This window comes from Leucopleurus acutus (genome assembly GCF_964270905.1).
Source record: "Leucopleurus acutus genome assembly, chromosome: 1".
NCBI lineage: Eukaryota > Metazoa > Chordata > Mammalia > Artiodactyla > Delphinidae > Leucopleurus > Leucopleurus acutus.
The window spans coordinates 146,784,124-146,803,730 of NC_139142.1; the positions used below are offsets into that span (position 1 = coordinate 146,784,124).

At 40.9% G+C, this 19,607-nt stretch overlaps 1 protein-coding gene across 1 annotated transcript in view; it reads left to right on the plus strand.

Annotated features, from left to right (window-relative positions):
* Window positions 1-19,607, plus strand: part of CHRNA7 (cholinergic receptor nicotinic alpha 7 subunit) — a gene marked incomplete at both ends in the record, with an annotated part of 121,058 nt that overhangs the window by 26,052 nt on the left and 75,399 nt on the right. The window contains one exon of the mRNA XM_082843319.1: window positions 17,943-17,987. Coding sequence (XP_082699445.1) covers window positions 17,943-17,987 — 45 coding nt within the window. The remainder of the gene's footprint in view (window positions 1-17,942; window positions 17,988-19,607) is intronic.

Below are 19,607 nucleotides of genomic sequence, written 5' to 3' on the forward strand. Positions count from 1 at the left end.
GACCTAATCCAGTCCATAAAGCTTTTTCTAGTCCATAAAGCTTTTCCTGGGAGCATCTGTTGAATTTTTTCCCCACTCTGTCTCCCATTTCCATATTTCTTCTGTGTGACCATAATTTTTCTGTTTTCTCTTTAACTTTTGACCCCCTTCACCCATTTCTTCCACCTCCCACCCTCCCTATCAGGTTTTTGTTTTGTTTTTTTAGATTCCACAGGTAAGAGAGATCATACACAGTATTTGTCTTTCTGTATCTGACTTATTTCACTTAGCATAATGCCGTTGAGGTTCATCCACATTGTCACAAATGGTAAGATTTCATTCTTTTTTATGATTGATATATGTATATATATAGTGAAATATACATATCACAATTTCTTTACTCATTCATCCATCAATGGATAGTTCAATTGCTTCCATATCTTGGCTGTTATAAACAATGCTACAGTGAACATGGGGATGCATATATCTTTGAGTTAGTGTTTTTGTTTTCTTTGGGTAAATACCCAGAAGTGGAATTTCAAATGGTAGTTCTATTTTTAGTTTTTTGAATAATCTCCATGCTGTTTTCCATAGTGGCTGTACCAATTTACATTCTTACCAACTGTGTACAAGAGCTCCCTTCTGTTCACCCTTGCCACTACTTGCTATTTCTTGCTTTTTTGATGATAGCCATTCTAACAGGTATGACGTGATATCTTATTGTGGTTTTGATTTGCATTTCCCTGAGGATTAGTGATGGCACCTTTTCATGTACCTGTTGGCCATCTCTATGTCTTCTTTGGAAAAATGTGTATTTAGACCTCTGCCCACTTTTTAATTGGTGATGTATATATATTTGCTATTGTGTTGTATGTTTTTCGTGTTGAAAATTTACTTTTCCATTTTGAAAAGTAATTGCTTAAGCTTGGAGCTGCCTGAGGCAATGGATGACACTTGGGGAAAAAAGATTAAAAGGAAAAGTTGGGGAATTAGATGCCCATAGCGACTTTGAAAAAATCTCCAGAAAGCATGTGTAGGCTATGCACATGTTCAGGAAAAGACCTGAGAAGACCCTCACTTCTCACCTCTGATTGACCTTGAGGCCGCACACAAGCAGGAAGTAAATGCTAAAGCAATGTAGTCAACTGCCTGGCTGAGTGCTGAGGATGTGCCCCAGCACACACAGAAAATCCCATTGACAAAGACTGGGAGCCTTGTTGGTTCCAGGCATTTAAGGAAATTTCTGCTCATTCCATCATTATCTGAAAACTAAGCTAATCAAACAGAGACTTCAGTGGCCACACACAACAAAGAATACTCTTTACAGAATTAATTCAGAAAAATGACTACATAAATAAACAACAACAAGATCAAACCTGGGTGGAGAGAGAATATGATTTCCAGAGTTGTCATGTTATAGAATTATAAATGTCCATTTTCAGCAAAAATATATAACACATGCAGTGAAAGAAGAGTTTGATCCATACACAGAAATAAAGAATAGAAACTATCCTGAGGAAGCCCACACATTGGATTTATTAGACAAAGACTTTAAATCAGCTATTTTATATCTTTTCAATGAATTAAAGGAGATCATCTATAAAGAACCAAAGGAAAGTTCAAGAATGATGTCTCATCAAATACAGAATATCAATAATGAGATATAAATTATAAAAAAGATATATATTCTGGCATAGAAAATTCCAAAAACTGAAAGGAAAACTCACTAGAGTGTTTCAACAGCAGATTTGAGTAGGTGGAAGAATGAAACTGGGAACTTGATCAATCAATGGGATTATCCAGTCTGAAGAACTTAAAAAAAAAGAATGAAGAAAAAGAAATCTCAGAGACCTGTTAGACACCAACAAATGCAAAATGGGAGTTCTAGACGGAGCGGAAAGAAAGGTGAAGAAAGAATATTTGAAGATATAATGGTTGGAAACTACCAAATTTGATGAAAAACATTAACCTACACATCCAGAGTGCTCAGTGAACTACAAGTAGGATAAACTCGAAGAGATCCACATACAGATGCTCATAATTAAACTGTTGGAAGACAAATACAGAGAGAATCTTGAAAATAGTAGGGGAGAACTGACTCATCCCATTCAAAGAATCCTCAATCAGATTAACAGCTGATCTGTGAACAGAAGCAATGTAGGATAGAAGGCAGTGGGATGACATATTCAAAATGCTGAAAGAAAAGACTTTCAACCAAGAATTCTATGTCTAGCAAAACTACCTTTTAAAAATGAAGGATGAATTAATACACAGTCAGCCCTCTGTATCTGTGGGTTTCACATCTGCAGATTCAACCATCCTCAGATTGAAAACCTCAGGTTGAAAATGAGATTGAAAATCTGAAGTAAAATTTCAGAGAGTTCCAAAAAGCAAAACTTGAATTTTCTACATGCTGGCAACTATTTATATAGCATTTACATTGTATTTACAACCATCTGCATAGCATTTATGTTATATTAGATATTATAAGTAATCTAGCGATGAATTAAAGTATCTGGGAAGATGTATGTAGGTTATATGCAAATACTACACCATTTTTTATAAGAGACTTGAGCATCCTTGGATTTTGGTATCTGAGGGTGGTCCTAGAACCAGTTCCCCTGGATATCAAAGGACAACTGCATTCTCAAATTTTAAAACTCTGAGAGAATTCACGTCATATGTCATCAGGTAAATGCAAATTAAAACAACAGTGAGATACCAATAACACCTATGAAAATGGCCAAAATCCAGAACACCTACAACACCAAATACTGGCAAGGATGCGCCAACAGGAACTCTTATTCATTGCTGGTGGGAATGCAAAATGCTACAACCACTCTGGAAGACAGTTTGGTGATTTCTTATGGAACTAAACATACTCTTACCATAACATTCAGCAATCCCACTCCTTGGCATTAACTCAAAAGAATTGAAAACTTAGGTTCATACAAAAACTTGCACACAGGTGTTTAAAGCAGCCTCATTTAGTATTACTGCCAAAATTTGGAAACAACCAAAATGTCCTTCAGTCAATGAATAGATAAACTGTGGTACATCCAGTCACTGGAATGTTATTCATCACCAAACAGAAATGAGCCATTAAGCCATGAAAAGGCATAGGAACCTTACATACATATTACTAAGTGAAACGTCAATCTGAAAAGTCTTCATACTGAATGATTCCAACCATATGACTTTCTGGAAAAGGCAAAACTGTAGAGATAATAATATCAGTGGTTTCCAAGAGTCAGGGGAGGGAGTGATGAATAGGCAGAGCACAGAGACTTTTTAGGGCAGTGAAACTACTCTGAATGATACTTAAATGATAGATATGTGTCATTATACATTTGTCCAAACTCATAGAATATACAACGCCAAGAGTGAACCGTAATGTAAACTATGGACTTTGGTTGGTAATGATGTGTCTATGTAGGTTCATCGGTTGTAATGATTCTAGCACTTAGGTGGGGGGGGGGGGCGGTGTTGATAATGAGGGAGGCTATGTGTGTGGGGGCAGGTAAATCGCTGTACCTTTCCTTCAGTTTTGCCGTGAATCTAAAACTGCTCTAAAAAATAAAGTAAAAAAAAGCTGAGATAACTCTTGCTAGTAAACTTACTGTACAAGAAATACTAAAGGGAATTCTTTAGGTGAAATGAAAGGTCAGTAGAGAGTAACTTGTATCCGCATGAATAATAAAGAGCACCAGTAAGGTAACTACTTAGGTAAATATAAAAGACAGTATAAATCTTCGTTTTGTTTATCACTTTTTTTCTTCCTATTTGACTTGAAAGGCAACCCAGTAAAGCAATAACTATAAATACGTGTTGATGTGCATACCATATACAAAGTTTGTGTGGTATAAAGAAAGAGGGGAGAGAAAGCAGAACTATAGAGGAGCAGAGTTTTTGTGTAATATTTATTTAAGTTAATGTCAATCCAAACAGGATTGTAATAAATTGTTAATTGTAATCCCCAGGAAAAATAGCTCAAAAAATATATGGTAAATGAAATGACGAGATTAAAACGGTAGTCTAGAAGGTTTTTTTTTTTTTTTTTTTTTGCAGTACATGGGCCTCTCAATGTTGTGGCCTCTCCTGTCGCGGAGCACAGGCTCCGGACGCGCAGGCTCAGCGGCCATGGCTCATGGGCCAAGCCGCTCCGCGGCATGTGGGATCTTCCCGGACCCGGGCACGAACCCGTGTCCCCTGCATCGTCAGGCGGACTCTCAACCACTGCGCCACCAGGGGAAGACCTGGAAGGTTTTGATTTAACACATCAGAAGGCAACAAGAGAGGGATTCAGGTAGAGGGAGCCACATAAGACATTGAAACAAATAGCAAAATGTGAACATAAATCCTCCTTTTATCAGAAATTACATTAAATTTAAATAGTTAAACATTCCAATTGAAAGACAGAGATTGACAGAATGGGTTAAAAAAAACGATCTGACTATATGTCTCTACAGGAGTTACTCTTTAGATTCCAAGATGTAAATACACTACCATTTGAATTGCTTTTGCCCTATAGATAAGGTATTGTCTTTCTCTTGCTGTTTCAAAGGTGTTTTCATTGTTTTTAGCTTCTGGAAGTTTGACTCTGATGTATCTTGTTAGGGATTTCTTTAGATTTATCTTCTTTGGGGTTTGCTCACTTCTTGAATCTATAGATTGTGTCTCTTATCAAATTTGGGAAGTGTCAGCCATTATTTCTTCATGTACTTTTTTAGTTTCACCTTCTTTTTCATCTAAGACTCCAATTATACAATTATTAGATATTTTAGTCCCATAGGTCCCTGAAACTATGTTCATTTTTTAGTTTTTTTCTCTGTTTTTCAAATTGGGTAATTTCTATTGTTCTATCTCCCAGTTCACTCATTCTTTGACCATTCTGCTGTTGAGTCCCTCCATTCAGTTATTTAGGTTATTTTGTTTTTCAGTTCTAAAATTTCCATTTGATTCTCCTGTATATCTTCTATTTCTCTGCTGAGACTTCCTATTTTTTCATTTATTTCTATTATGTTTGCAGTTGCTATTTGAAGCATTTTTTGATGTCTGCTTTCAAATCTCTATTGATAATTCTAACGTCTCTTGGTCGTCATCTTGTTGACATCCATTGATTGTCTTTTTTTTTTTAATTCAGTTTTAGATCTTCCTGGCTCTTTTTCTGGTAAGTGATTTTCAGTAGGAACCTAAACACCATACTTATTTTCTTATGAGACTCTGGGTCTTATTTAAAATCTCTGTTTAAATAGGTGGGACCTTGGGAAACTCCTCCTGAGGGCAGAGGGGTAGGTGAGACTTATGGCATGAGGTTAGTCAGGGAAGGTTAGGGAAGGTAAGGTAAGGGCAGGTAAGAAGAGGTAGAGAATGACTCATTCTGGTACTCCATGAAAGTTCTTGAACTAGATTATAAGATGTCAAGAGGGTACTTCCTTCCCCAGGAATCTCTCCTTATTTCATAACCTAAGCCTCTCTAATAACCTGTATCTATGGAATCCAGGTTAGGGCAAATGCATTACTTCATTAAACTGAACAGAAACTGGTGGTTGTTCTAGATGATAATGAATATAAAAGTAGGTGCAGATTAATTTTGATCTACAAGTGAGACTGTGATCGTCTGTAGTCTGGGGTGAGGAGGTGGGGGGTTGTGGGATAGAAATTCAGCTGTAGCTGTTGTGTAGATATAAGTGCAGGCATCCCCTACATTGCATACTTTCTTCCTGTCTCCCAGCCCCCCCAGAGTTTATAAAGAAATATTGTCCCTGACATGTTAAGTGGCTCACACTTAACCAAAGGAATGACTTGAGAACTTTATGTAAACTATTAAATCATCTGAATTATGAAAAAGTTCCCGAAGTAATTCCCTTCCTGATTTGGTGATAGGAACATTTTTCTTGGTAACTGTCATGTGCTTTATGGCCTGAGTCACTTCATTGTACTTCTCAGAAGCAAAGAGGTCTGTGAATAGTCTGAATTTGGGTTATTTAGCTCCTCATTGCTCCCTGTAAAATAGGAATCCGGATATGCTCTGGATTAGATGGGAAATGGACTTTGGGGCTGGGGAAGGTAGAGGTGTCGAATTTTCCTTTCTGAGTGTTAGAACTCTATGGTGATTAATTGTTGGTGAATTGCCAAATTATTTCTGGGCACCAGTAATTTATTAGCTTCCTACAAGTCTCTAAAAGATAGAGTCTAAGGATCCATAGGGGACTCGTTATTTATAGATTTTACAGAAAAAAAGGATTCTATAAACCCGTTTGGGAAGCACAGGCTTAGTCAGATTCTCCAGGACCTCTTAGAGCCCTTGTGATAAATGGTGTGAGCTAGGAATCTGAGAGAGGACATGGTAGGTGCTTTCTCTTTGTTGATGTGTATTGTTTGGGCAGTACTCTTAGCCCAACAGGTTTCCAAGGTGACCCTGTCCTGATTTGACAAGGGGAGGACTTTATTTTTTTTTAATTTTATTTTATTGAAGTATAGTTGATTTACAGGGTTGTGTTGTGTTAATTTCTCCTGTACAGCAAAGTGATTGTTATAAATATATATTTCTTTTTCATATTCCTTTCCATTATGGCATATTACAGGATATTGAATATAGTTCCCTGTGCTATATGGTAGGTCCTTGTTATCTATTTTATATATAGTAGTTTGTATCTGTTAACCCCAATTTCCCAATTTATCCCCCATCCCTGCTATCCCCTTTGATAACCATAAGTTTGTTTTCTGTCTGTGAGTCTGTTTCTGCTTTGTAAATAAGTTCATTTGTATCCTATTTTAGATTCCAGATATAAGTGATATCATATGGTATTTGTCTTTCTCTTTCTGACTTCACTTAGTAGATTTGGTTTTTTAAATACATATTTTATTTTAGGACAGTTTTAGATTTAGGGAAAATTTGCAAAGATTTACTCATTTGCCCCACACCCAGTTTCCCCGGTTATTATCATCGTACATTTGTATGCTACCTTTTATTATAATTAATGAACATATATTGATAGATTATTTTAACTCAAGTCCATGCTTTATTAGGATTTTCTTGATTTTTTACTTATTGTCATTTTTCTGTCCTAGGATCCCATCCAGGTACCACATTCCATTTAGTCATCTCTTTAGGCGCCTCTTGGTTGTGACAGTTTCTCAGACTTTCCTTGTTTTTGATGACTTTGACAGTTTTGAAGAGTGCTGGTCAGGCATTTTGTAGAATGTCCCTCCGTTGGAATTTGTTGGATGTTTTCCTCATAGTTAGACTGAGGTAATATGTTTCGGGGAGGAGGACCACAGAGCTAAAAGTACCATCCTCATCCTGTCATATCAAGGGCATATATCGTCAATATGATTTGTCATTGTTGATGTTGACCTTCATCTTATGACTTTAGGTAGGTCAGGCCTCTCCACTGTACAGTTACGTTTTCCCCCCCGCCCGTCTATACTGTAGTTTTTGCAAGGAAGTCACTCTGTGCAGCCCACATTTAAGTAGTGGGGAGGTAAGCTCCATCTCCTTAAAAAGTGGAGTATCTACATAAATTATTTGGAGTTCCTCTGCATGAGAGATTTGTCTGTTCTCTCCCTTTTATTTATTCAATTATTTATTTATGGCAGTGTGGACTCACGGATATTTATCTTATACTCTGGTTATACTTCAATACTACTTTATGGATTTTTGTTTCTCAAATTGTTCCAGCTTTGGCCACCTGGGTACTTGTTCTGTTTGTTCCTGTGACCCTTTGATGTACCCTCATCGTTGTGAATTTATGTATTTATTTTTTGACCACTTTCTTACTTTCTGGCACTCAAAGATGCTCCAGGTCATCTTGTTTATTTCCTGCCCAACACCTGGAGTCAGCTGTTTCTGAAGGACACCTGATTCTTTTTACTGGAGAATGATTAGGAAACAAAATCTCGGTGCTTGGTGTGTGTGTTCATTGCTCCTGGGGCATGTTTCTAGGCCCTCTAAATTGACGGAGTAAGGGACAGGTGTATGTATACAGTATGTATACGAATGCATGTATATGCACATATCTATGGTATTTCTATATATAACACTGGAATCTATATTAAGCTAAATGTGAATTTTGCCTTATGTCTCCAACTCTAATCCATTACCATATAGGTAATTCTAACCTCCTCCCACCCCAGTGGTGAGAAATCTGACTCCCACGATCTTCCACCCACTTACGTAATTGTTCAATTCCAGTATACATGCAGTGGTTTTAGAATTGTTAGGCCAGACCTCTGTGGAGAACAGCTTCATCATCTAGAGTGCAGTGCTAGTGTACGGTGCCTTACAGACTCCCTTATTTTGGAATTTACTTAGGTCAGCACCCTTTTCCTCCAACTCCGTCAGGGAGGTTCATACTTTTGTGATGTATTTAGATCCATTTCTCACATTTTGCATTCCATCCTGGAGCCTCTGACTTCCTAAATGATCTTCTTTTAAATTTGCATACATTAAGGTTTACTCTTTGTGCTCTACAGTTATATGGGTTTTGACAAATGCTTTATGTCTTGTGTTCACTATTGCAATATCATACAAAATTGTTTCCCTGCTCTAAAAATCCCCTGTGCTCCATCTATTCATCCTTATAACCTCACACACAGCACAACTGATCCATCTGTTTACCATCCCTAGTTCTGCAGTGTCTTATAATTGAAATCATACGGTATGTTGCCTTTTCAGCCTGGCTTCTTTCACTTAGCAGTATATGTTTAAGGTTTATCTATATGTTTCGTGGTTTGATAGCTTATTTCATTTTATCCCTGAATAGTAGTAGTTCATCATAGGGAATGTAACGCAGTTTATCCATTCATCTACTGTAGGACATCTTGGTTGCTTCCAGGTTTTGCCAGTTATGAATAACCTGGCCATAAACATTAACACGAAGGCTTTTGTGTGGATAAAAATTTTCAAACCTTGGCGTAAATATCTAGGAGTGCATTTATCGGATAGTCTGGTGATACTATGTTTAGTTTTATGAGAGACTGCCAAACCGTCTTCCAGACTGGCACATCATTTTGCATTCCCACCAGCAGTAAATGAGAGTTCTTACTGCTCCACATCCTCTCAGCAATTGGTATTGTCAGTTTTTTAGATATTAATCATTCTAATAGGTGTGTGGCAGTATCTCACTGTTTTAATTTGTAATTCCTTAATGACATGTTGAGCATCTTTTTGTATGCTTTTTTACCATCTGTGTATCTTTGTTGTTCAGGTGTCTGTTCACATCTTTTGCCTATTTTTTAGTTAGGTTGTTTGTTTTCTTCATGTTGACTTTTCTTTCAATATTTCAGATCCAAGTCCTTTATCAGAGATGTTATTTTGAGAAACCATCTCCCAGTCTGTGGTTTGTTTTTTCATTCTGGTAACTGTCTTTCACAGAGCAGTTTTTAAGTTTAATAAAATCCAACCTAGCAATTTTAATTACTTTATTTTTTGCATGGATCATCGTTCCTTTGGCATTGTATCCAAAAGCTCATCACCAAGCCTCAGATCACACATACGTTATCCTATGTTTTCTTCTAGTTTTACATTTAGTCTTATGATCCATTTTGATTTTATTTCTGTGATAGGTATTAGGTCCATGTCTATTTTTCTAGATATTTATCCTGCTTGGTGTTCCCTCACTTTCCGGGATATGTGATTTGTGTCTGTCATTAATTTTGGAAAGTTCTCAGCCATTATTACTTCAGTTATTCATCTGCTCTCCTCCTTTTTATTTTGGTAACACAACTATATAGAGTTATACATTTTGAAATCATCCCAGAGTTATTGTATGGTCTATTTTTTTCATTCTTTTTCCTTTTTTGCATTTCAGTTTCAAAAGTTTCTATGACATATTTTCAAGCATATTTTCTGCCACTGAAGGGGCTTCCTAGTGTGTGGAAACTTTTCCTCCTTCACAGCTCCCTCCTAGAGGTGCAGGTCCTGTCCCTATTCTTTTGTCTCTGTTTTTCCTTTTTTCTTTTGCCCTACCCAGGTACACAGGGAGTTTCTTGCCTTTTGGGAAGTCTGAGGTCTTCTGCCAGCGTTCAGTAGGTGTTCTGTAGGAGTTGTTCCACATGTAGATGTATTTTTGATATATTTGTGGGGAGAAGATGATCTCCACTTCTTACTCCTCCGCCATCTTGAAGGTTCCCCCTACCCATCTGTTCTTGCATGTTGTTTATTTCTCCTTTAGAGCCCTTTAACATATTGATCATATTATCTTAAATTTAGTGTTTGATAATTTCAACATCTGTGTCATATTACAGTCTTTTTCTGATGCTTGCTTTGTCTCTTCATACTTTTTTTCTTGTCTTTTAGTTGCCTTGTAGTGTTCTGTTATAAATCAGAAATATCCTATAAGGTAATAGAAATTGAAATAAATACACCTTTAATGTGAGAATTTATGTTAGTTTGGCTAGTAGTTGGGCTGTAATGTTTGCTGTAGCTTTCTGTGCCAGAGGTTTCAGATTCTTCTAGTGTCTGTTTTTGTCTCCCCTCTTGATTTTGGTCTTCGCTCAGTATCCCTCCTCAGAGGGAGTCTGCAGCTTTTAGAGTGGTTCCCACTGCCCTTATTCTGGAGTGTTAGTGTGGTGGGATGATGTGGGGGAGGGGAAGTGTTCTATAGGTTCTGTAGTGTTAGGGTTAAACCTCAGCCTTTCAGTGGGCCTGTCTGTGCTCCTGGGCTGTGGCCTTTACAAGTGTTTCCCTCCTATGATGGCTTTCATCCCCTCCTTCGCATGGGATAGAAAGGCTCCAGGGCACTGGTGTGGGAGGAATGGTGGAGATCAAGCTCTGGAAAGGTTGGAGAGTAGCCTTTGCTATGGAGAAGGCTTTGGGTGGCCTGTTTCCTAAGTTACTCCTTCCATTCCTGTGCCAGAGTTACAAGGGGATCTTTCTTGCATATTTACCTTGAGAACTTGGTGGGGCTCCTGGAGATGAAATCCATGAGCGTGTAGGGTGTCCCCAAGGTTGTGGCTCCCTGGAGGTTTCTTATTCTCACTCAAGTTTATCCTCAGCAAACAGAGACTCATCAAAATGACCATGTGGGTGTTACTGCAAGTTTATGGCTCTAGTAGCCTCTGCCCCAGGTAAGCAGATCTTGTCTATGACTCTGTGAATTCGCCTGTTTTCAGATTTCAGTGTGGCACTTTACACTGCAACATCAAGCTCTCATGGGTCCATCCAAAGTCACTGATTTTCAGTATGTTCAGGTTTTTTTTTTCTTGCTATAAGAGCTTAATTGTAAGCTCTTTACATATAGGAGCTGAAAAAAATGATTATTAAACTTTGATTTGTTTTTGGGTCATATTTATCTTCTTGAGTAACTTGTTGAGCTTCCTTAAACTGAGGGTTAGTTCAGCAATTCTGGAAATTTCAGTCATTATTTCTTTAAATTTTCTCCTTCTGAAGCTTTTTTATTTTATTTTTTTAAAGGTTATTTATTTATTTTTGGCTGTGTTGGGTCTTCTTTGCTGCCCGTGGGCTTTCTCTAGTTGCGGCGAGTGGGGGCTACTCTTCACTGTGGTGAGGGGGCTGCTTATTGCAGTGCCTTCTCTTGTTGTGGAGCATGGGCTCTAGGCACGTGGGCTTCAGTAGTTGTGGCACGTGGGCTCAGTAGTTGTAGCTTGCAGGCTCTAGAGCACAGGCTCAGTAGTTGTGGCTCATAGGCTTAGTTGCTCTGTGGCATGTGGGATCTTCCTGGACCAGGGATCGAACCCGTGTCCCCTGCACTGGCAGGCAGATTCTTATTCACTGCACCACCAGTGCCCCTGACAGTGTTCTTTTCGGTTTCTTTGTTTTTGAAGATTTTGTTTTTGAAGATTTCTCTTCCATTTTTGTGAGCTTCCATTTGCATTTAAGAAGATATTTCTGTGATTTTCTCCAGCATTTCTAGGTGTTTGGTAGCAGGACAGTGTTCAGGTCATGGATTTTACTGTTTTGCTAGAACCAGAAGTGTGTCTCCTATGCATGGTCCCAGGACACTTTCTGTTTCCCACGTGCATGTTCTCCATTTCAGCTCAAGTTGTGCCCTCCTTGTGGCACTTCTGTGTCCACGTCCCTAATTGACTTAATCTCTTTGTGTTTTTCCTCTACATACTGTGGTTATCTCATGCCTTGCCTTCATGCCAGTAACTCAGTTTTCAGCTGGGTCTGTTTTGTTCCTTTCTGGCTCTAAGTTATTAGCCATGTAACCGTATTGTTTTGGTTCTCAGTTCATTTGTTTAGCTCTGCAGTCTCCCTTTTATTTCATTCAGTATTTTATAATCTCATATTTGAAATCATGTTTAATTTGATCCAAGGCTTTATTGAGTTATATAGTAGAAAGAATTCATGGGAAGCATGCTTGTCTTAATTGGGCTTTTTTCCAGATTATATTTTGTATTTTAGTTGTGTTTATCTGCTTGCCTTCCTTTCTTCCTTGCATTTTAAATTATTTATGTATTCATTCATTCATTCATTGCCAAACTATGTTTGTGAATCTGTCATTCCAATTTTTTCATCTTGCCCATGCCTTATGAGGGTGTGTCTACACATAGTTTTTAATTTTCTGTGTTATAATGGTGATAATTTTTTTCATATACATTCTTTCCTTTTATGTGATCTTTATTTTTGCTTAATTTATTAAACCAATTAATTTACATTGCGTGTAGAAATATAAATGTCAAATAACGAAAAAAGAAAACATTACTGCTTTCACTTCTAGCTCCTGCCTTCTTTCATGTATCTCATCCCTTTCCCTTCCCTTCGACCTTTTGAACCCACCTTGGCACCAGTTCCACACCGAGGGTTGTGTTGAGATCCCCTATCGCTAGCTCCTGTCTTCAGAGGACCTCGTTTTGATGGGACTTCCCACAGCCAGGTTCCCAAGAGAGTTTGTTGGAGAAGCCTGATGCTGAAGCTCCAGCACTGGTTTCCATGACCCAGGCACTTGTAGAGTCCAGCTCTTGCGTGCAGTTGCTTACCTTGAGTCCTGCCAGAGACAACTTGTTATGTGTGCTGTGTTTGTGAAGGGGATGCTTAGACACTGATTCAGTCAGGATGATGGCTTCAGAATAAAGGGAAATTTATTGTTTCTGTCCAGAGAGAGTTCAGATGAAGCTTGAGTGTTGGTTTACCAGTGTGACTGGAGTCCACCTCTTTCCCCCTCTCTCCTACATCCATAATCCCCCGGCCCCTCCACCCTTCCTCCACTTTCCAGCGCTGCTGACTCAAGATAGAGTCTCTTTTCTCTGGTTCTGCTCTCATGATCCATGCCCCAGGCTTCGTTCTTCCAGATTTGGGTCCTCTTGGGGGAGACAGGGAGGCTCTTCCTCTAACAGAAGTGGAAAGAAGCCCTTTCAGTCCTAGTAAAAAGTGCACCCTCGAACCCCTTGCCCCTCCCTGGGGAGGCTGGGGCAGACTTTTCACACTGTACTTCCAAAACACAGACTCTGAGCAACCCCCAAATGAGAACAGAGATGGGGCTGGGCCCCTGGGTCCAAGAACCAGGAACGCCTTGTCTTAGGAACACCAAGCCTGCACCAGTGGCTCTCAAACTTCTAAGCTTCTGGACCCCTCTACTCTCATAACAGTTATTGCAGATCCCTGTTCCCCCCCCCAAGTTTTTTTTACATGGGTTACATCTATCAATATTTATTACCATGTTTGAAATAAAAACTAAGAAAACATTTTCAAGTCCATGAATTCATTCGAAATAATAACCCCATGCCTTGTTACCATAACTAATACTTTAAGAAAAACAACTATATTTTCCCAGGAAAAACACATTTAGTGAGAAAAGTAGCACTGTTTTATATATTTGCAAATCTTCTTAATGCCCAGCTTCATAGAAGACAGCTGGATTCTCTGATCCACTTCTGCGGTCAGTCTGCTGCATCGTATGTCACGTGGTCTCTGCAAAGCTCTACCAACCGTTCATGAGTAAATGAGGGTGAAATAGGCTAATAACTTCTCATGATTGTGAAAAAGGTGTGGCTTCACTGATCCTCTGGAAGCATCTCAGAAACTCAGAGGTTCCCAGCCTGTAGTTTGAGAATGTCTGTGCTGTACAGATGCCAAAGGGAATCATTTTCTGTGACCATCACCAAAGTGTTTCCTTAGGACATTGGGAGCAGAGTCACCTGGCGGCTGAAACACTGGTGTTGAGCTATGAGATGAGAATAATAATAGTACTGACTTCACTGTGTGGTTGTCACAAGACTGTAATGAATTTGAAAAAACAGTGTGTGTGTGTGTGTGTGTGTGTGTGTGTGTGTGTGTGTGTGTGTATCACATTCAGAAGACTGCAAACTCTATTTAAGGTTTAGCTGTGTTATTTTCAAATACCATTTACTGTTATCCTCTGTAGTGAAAATCATGGGTTGGTTCACCTTTTGCCCATTTTTCTGTTGGATTGTCTGCCTTTTTCTTATTGACTTTTAGGCATTTATTTCTTATGCTGGATATGAGTCTTCTCTCAACCCTAATATCTCGCTGACTCAGGGAAAATCACAGCCTCTCAATTTATTTTTCTGCCACCGTGGGTGGCAGGGTGGCGGGGACGAGGCTGGGGAGCTGTGGCAGGGGCACTGGGTGTGTGGGATCTGGCTCTGCAGACCTTGCAGGCCCTGGTCACCTGGCTTCGCCCTGAGGGGGCCAGCCCAGGGGTGGACCAGAAGGGTGGCCATCCTCTGTGCTTACAACTCAGGAACTGGTCGATAGGTCCCCTCTTTTTTTAAAATGGAAAATAGATTTATTAAGCATTAAATAATGTTCAGCTAACTTGTTATCCTTGTGGATACATGTTAGGTCCCTTCTAAAGCAGCTGGACAATTGGCAGGAAGGTTCCTCCTTGGGTTGAATTGCACTCTCCTGTCCGAGGCCACAGGTCTGCCCAGGTTGCCGGCTCCCTCCTGGAGCCCCTGGGCTTGTGCAGGAGGAAGGAGGAGGGCATGGGGCAGGGCAGGCACTTGGGGGTTGAGTGGGGAGCAAGATCTAGAAGGGTAGGGGTGCACACAGTGGGCGTGAGGGGTCGTGGCTTTGGTGTTGCAGGGTCATAGGAAGTAAAGGTGATGTCTTTTCCTCAGGATCCCATCCCCATCACTCTGGTGAAGTCCTTCTTCCTGTCATCCTCTGAAGGGGCTCTGTTCCTGTCCTCTGTGACTTGTCACCATTTGTAATTATAGGTGTGTCATTGTCGAATTATGTTATCCCACCCTCCACCCATATTTTATATTCCATGAGCTCAGGGACCGTGTCTGTTCAGTTCCCACTGTGCATGTCAGGCTGGCATAATGCCCCAAACAGGAAGTGCTCCAGAAATATTTGTCAAATGAGTGAATGAATGAATAAGCAAATGAACACTTGGCTGGACTGTGGGTTGTAGAAAGGGCTGTGTGCTGCCCTAAGGACTTGAGACTGGATTATTTGAACAGTACAGCTGGAGGAGGGCAGAGAGCCTATCTGGAACTGAGCAGAGTTCAGACCCTGTGAGGGCCCTGCCTTCCATCAGCTCAGCTGCTGTAACCAAAGTACCATAGACTGAGTGGCTTAATGACACGCATTTATTTCTCACAATTCTGGAGGCTGGGGAGTACAGGATCAAGGTACCTGCAGCTTTTGATGTCTGGTGAGAGCCTGCTTCCTGGTTCATAGATGGCTGTTTTCTGACTGGGTCTTCACATTGCAGAAGGGGTGAGGGAGCCCTCTGGGGTCCCTTTATTAAGGACAATAATCCTGGTCATGAGGGTGAACCCACCCTCATGACCTAAACACCTTCCAAAGACCCCATCTCCTAATACCATCCCCATGCAGGGTAGGTTTCAACATAGGAAATTTGGGCAACACAGACATTCAGTCTTTGGGGGGAAGGACATACTTCACAGGGGGGTGGGAAGGAGGTGGGACACCTTGTCACCATGCAGACTGAGAGCTGAGACTCAGCTAGTGGGTGGCCCTGGGATGGGGGTGGTGTGAGGGGCCCACCTTGGGAACACAGACAGTAGCCTCTCTGCTCTGCTGGTCCTGCAGGGTTTTCCCGCATCTCCGTGGAGGTTCCCCCACCCGCATTGCTGCTCCTTCCGTTGGAGGCTGGCTGCTGCTTTGCGTTGATTACAGTTTGAAATGCCTGCTCAGTCCCATGCTGCCACACACCACAGAAATCTCATTTCCCTCTAATGAGGTTTCAGCTAACATGTTGGAAAGAAGAAAGCCTTTTAATTAGATTGGTCGTAATTGAGCTCCCAAACCACAGAAGCCTTTCTCTCAGAAGATAAAGACGTGGATGCAATTAAAAGAAAGCCACGTGAATGGAACACTGGCTAATTTTAAGTTGATTAAAAACAACTTCTTAATAAGTTGAGGCAAGGGACATATGTCCTGTAAGAGTTTATCAGTGCTTTCAAATAGTACTGGAGATTGGACTGGAACTAGAGCCCTCTTGCAATTCAGATGCATGGCTCTGTCAGCGACTGTTATCTCTGCACAGAGGATGGAGCGAGGTTAGCTCCACAGCTTTTTCTACCAAAACCCCTGGCATGTGTTATTTTGAAAAAGGGGATGTATTTTTCTTGTACAGAATTGGCAGCTTCTTCTGGACACAGCCCCTGGCCTTGGACCCTTGGGACTTGGTCCCCTGTTTTTCCCTAGGCAGCCTGATCCTCTCTGTGAGATTTACACCCACCTTCCTGCCTCCAGCTCTCACCTCTCAGAGGCACCCAGGGTGAGCTACTGGGACAGGGACATTGATGCATCAAAGAATCTCTGCCAGCTTCTTACGCATTCAGCACATTTGTATTTGAAGGAGAAGCAGCATCCATTTCTCACTTGTGTCCCTGCCCTGAGACCATGCCCCAGTAGATGGTGTTCTTTCTGCCACTGGGTCTGTTTTTGTGACTGCCATCAGGGAGCCGGCCAGGTAGTTCCTGCTGGAGGGGCTTATGGCCTCAGCCTCTGGGTATCTCAGCATTAATAAGTACTTTCTCCTGGAGAGGGTGAAAATTGCTAATTTACAGAGTCTTTTAGGTGGGAATTGAACACGAAATAGTGAACAGCATTCTCAGCAGAACTATTGCATGAAATGGGCTTGTTTGTCTCGTGTGCACCGTGGCTTTTGCTAGGCCCTTTTGGGCTTTTCCAGCCATGCTAAAAAACTGGTTGCATCCCAGGTGGAAAGGCCCCATGTTGACTAGCATCTTCTTTGGGTGTCCAGTGCAGGGGCAAAGCCATGGTCAATCTGCTCTCTGGAGCTTCCTGAAAAAAATGCAGACTTTGGCGCCCAGCTTGGAACCCACTCTCAGTTTGGAAATGTGGAAAGAGGGGCTGTTGACTCAGATCCAAGTGTGAATGGTTCCTTCATAAAGGAACCACCTTTCTGACCCTTAGTTTGCTCACCTAGACAGGATGTACCCTGCAGGTGTGTGTCGAGGGCCTGGGTGCTGCCAGGCTGATGGAGGATGGGAGGAAAGGCAGGCAGACCCTTGGGGCTCAGGGAGAAATGGGGCCCACGCAGCACTGTTAGCACAGGTGCCGCAGCTGTCACGGGGTGGGGCGGGGACTCCCTTCCCCCGGGGAGGGAAGCCTATTTCAATTTGCTTAAAACTCTATCTATTCTGCTAATAAACTTGACTTTAAAAGATTGGAATCTGCATCCAGTCTTATTTTTTAAGTATACAAATGATAAATAATGTGTAAGGAAAAATAAGATAAACGATTAGCAGGTATCATCTCGGGATGGTGGGGTTGCAGGGTTTTAATTTTCTTCTCTATACTTTTCCATCTTTTGTAAGAGCTCTGTAATGAATGTGTATTACTTCAGCATAAATAGAAAAGCTGTGCTCTGGGGAAATGCTGGAGTATATTTGGAAGTGCTCCATGAATTCTATTTTCCACACACGCCAACCGTCCCAACCATCAGATTGGTATATGAATATAAGGGTATCATTTCTTCTTATGTAAATCATATAAACCATATTTTTGACTTTTTTTTTTTCCTTTAAAGGATGAGAAGAACCAAGTGTTGACCACCAACATTTGGCTGCAAATGGTAAGTTGCGACCATGGCTTCCTGCTCTTGCTTCCACGATGCCTGTGCTGGAATCACAGTGAAGGTCCCGTAGGACAAGCCAGGACTGTCCTCCCACCTTCATGTATGCAAACAGTGAACCAGACCACCCCGCCTTTGCATGTCCTGCACTATACCCTGCAAGGCAGAAATATGCACAAATTATAAGATGCAGGTCTGCATGTGCATGTCCACAGTCTGCACCCTAACTGGTCCCTAGGGCTAGGGAGTGTGTGCCCTGCTCCCCCTGGCTCCAGCCATGCACGTCGGAATGCGACAGAGTGACACCTAAGCCAGAGGCCTTCACACTTCCTGCTCCAGTGACACCCGCAAGAATTTTGAGAAGCTGTATTTTTTCATTCATGTATTTTAACCTTGACATCTAAAGTTCTAACTTCAGATTAATTAACTACAAATTATGTTACTTCCATCCAATTGTAAAATGGACGTTTAAAAATAAAACTGTCAGTCTCTATTTTAAATTGAATCTATTTAAATGCCATATAATCTGACGCCCATATCATTAATTAAAAAAAATATACAAACAAGCCCTTCTTTAACTGGTTGATATTTTACATACTCCCATTTTCTCTCTGCACTTATATTTCTATTCCACTTTCCACACAGAATTTTATCCAAATGTGATATAACTTTATGTTTGAAACTCTTTTATTAATCATTCTGCCTTGGTTTTCTCAAACGTAAATATTTACATAAAAATTATTCCTTCAGAAAATAAGTGTTAAGAATTTTTCTCTGGATCGATTTAGGATTATAGTGATTAATGCTACATAATTCCTCAAGGTGACACTTAATTACAAATTTTAATAAATAATTATTAAACATAAAAAATTGGAAATCTACCTCTCTACAAAAGATGGGGCTTTGGAAGAGATTGGTTCAAGGTGGCGGAGTAGAAGGATGTGCTCTCACTCCTTCTTATGAGAACACCAGAAGCACAACTAACTGCTGAACAATCATCGACAGGAAGACACTGGAACTCACAAAAAAAGATACCCCACATCCAAAGACAAAGGAGAAGCCACAATGAGATGGTAGGAGGGGTGCAATCACAATAAAATCAAATCCCATAACTGCTGGTTGGGTGACTCACAAACTGGAGAACACTTATACCACAGAAGTACACCCACTGGAGTGAAGGTTCTGAGCCTCACTTCAGGCTTCCAAACCTGGGTGTCTGGCAAGGGAGGAGGAATTCCTAGAGAATCAGACTTTGAAGGCTAGCGGGATTTGATTGCAGGACTTCAACAGGACTGGGGGAAACAGAGACTCCACCCTTGGGGGGCACACACAAAGTAGTGTGTGCATCGGGACCCATGGAAAGGAGCAGTGACCCCGTAGGAGACTGAACCAGACCTACCTGCTGGTGTTGGAGGGTCTCCTGCAGAGGCAGGGGGGTGGCTCTGTCTCACCATTAGGACAAGGACACTGGCAGCAGAAGTTCTGGGAAGTACTCCTTGGTGTGCACCCTCCCAGAGTCTGCCATTAGCCCCACCAAAGAGCCCGGGTAGGCTCCAATGTTGGGTCACCTCAGGCCAAACAGCCAGCAAGGAGGGAACCTAGCCCCACCCATCAGAAGAC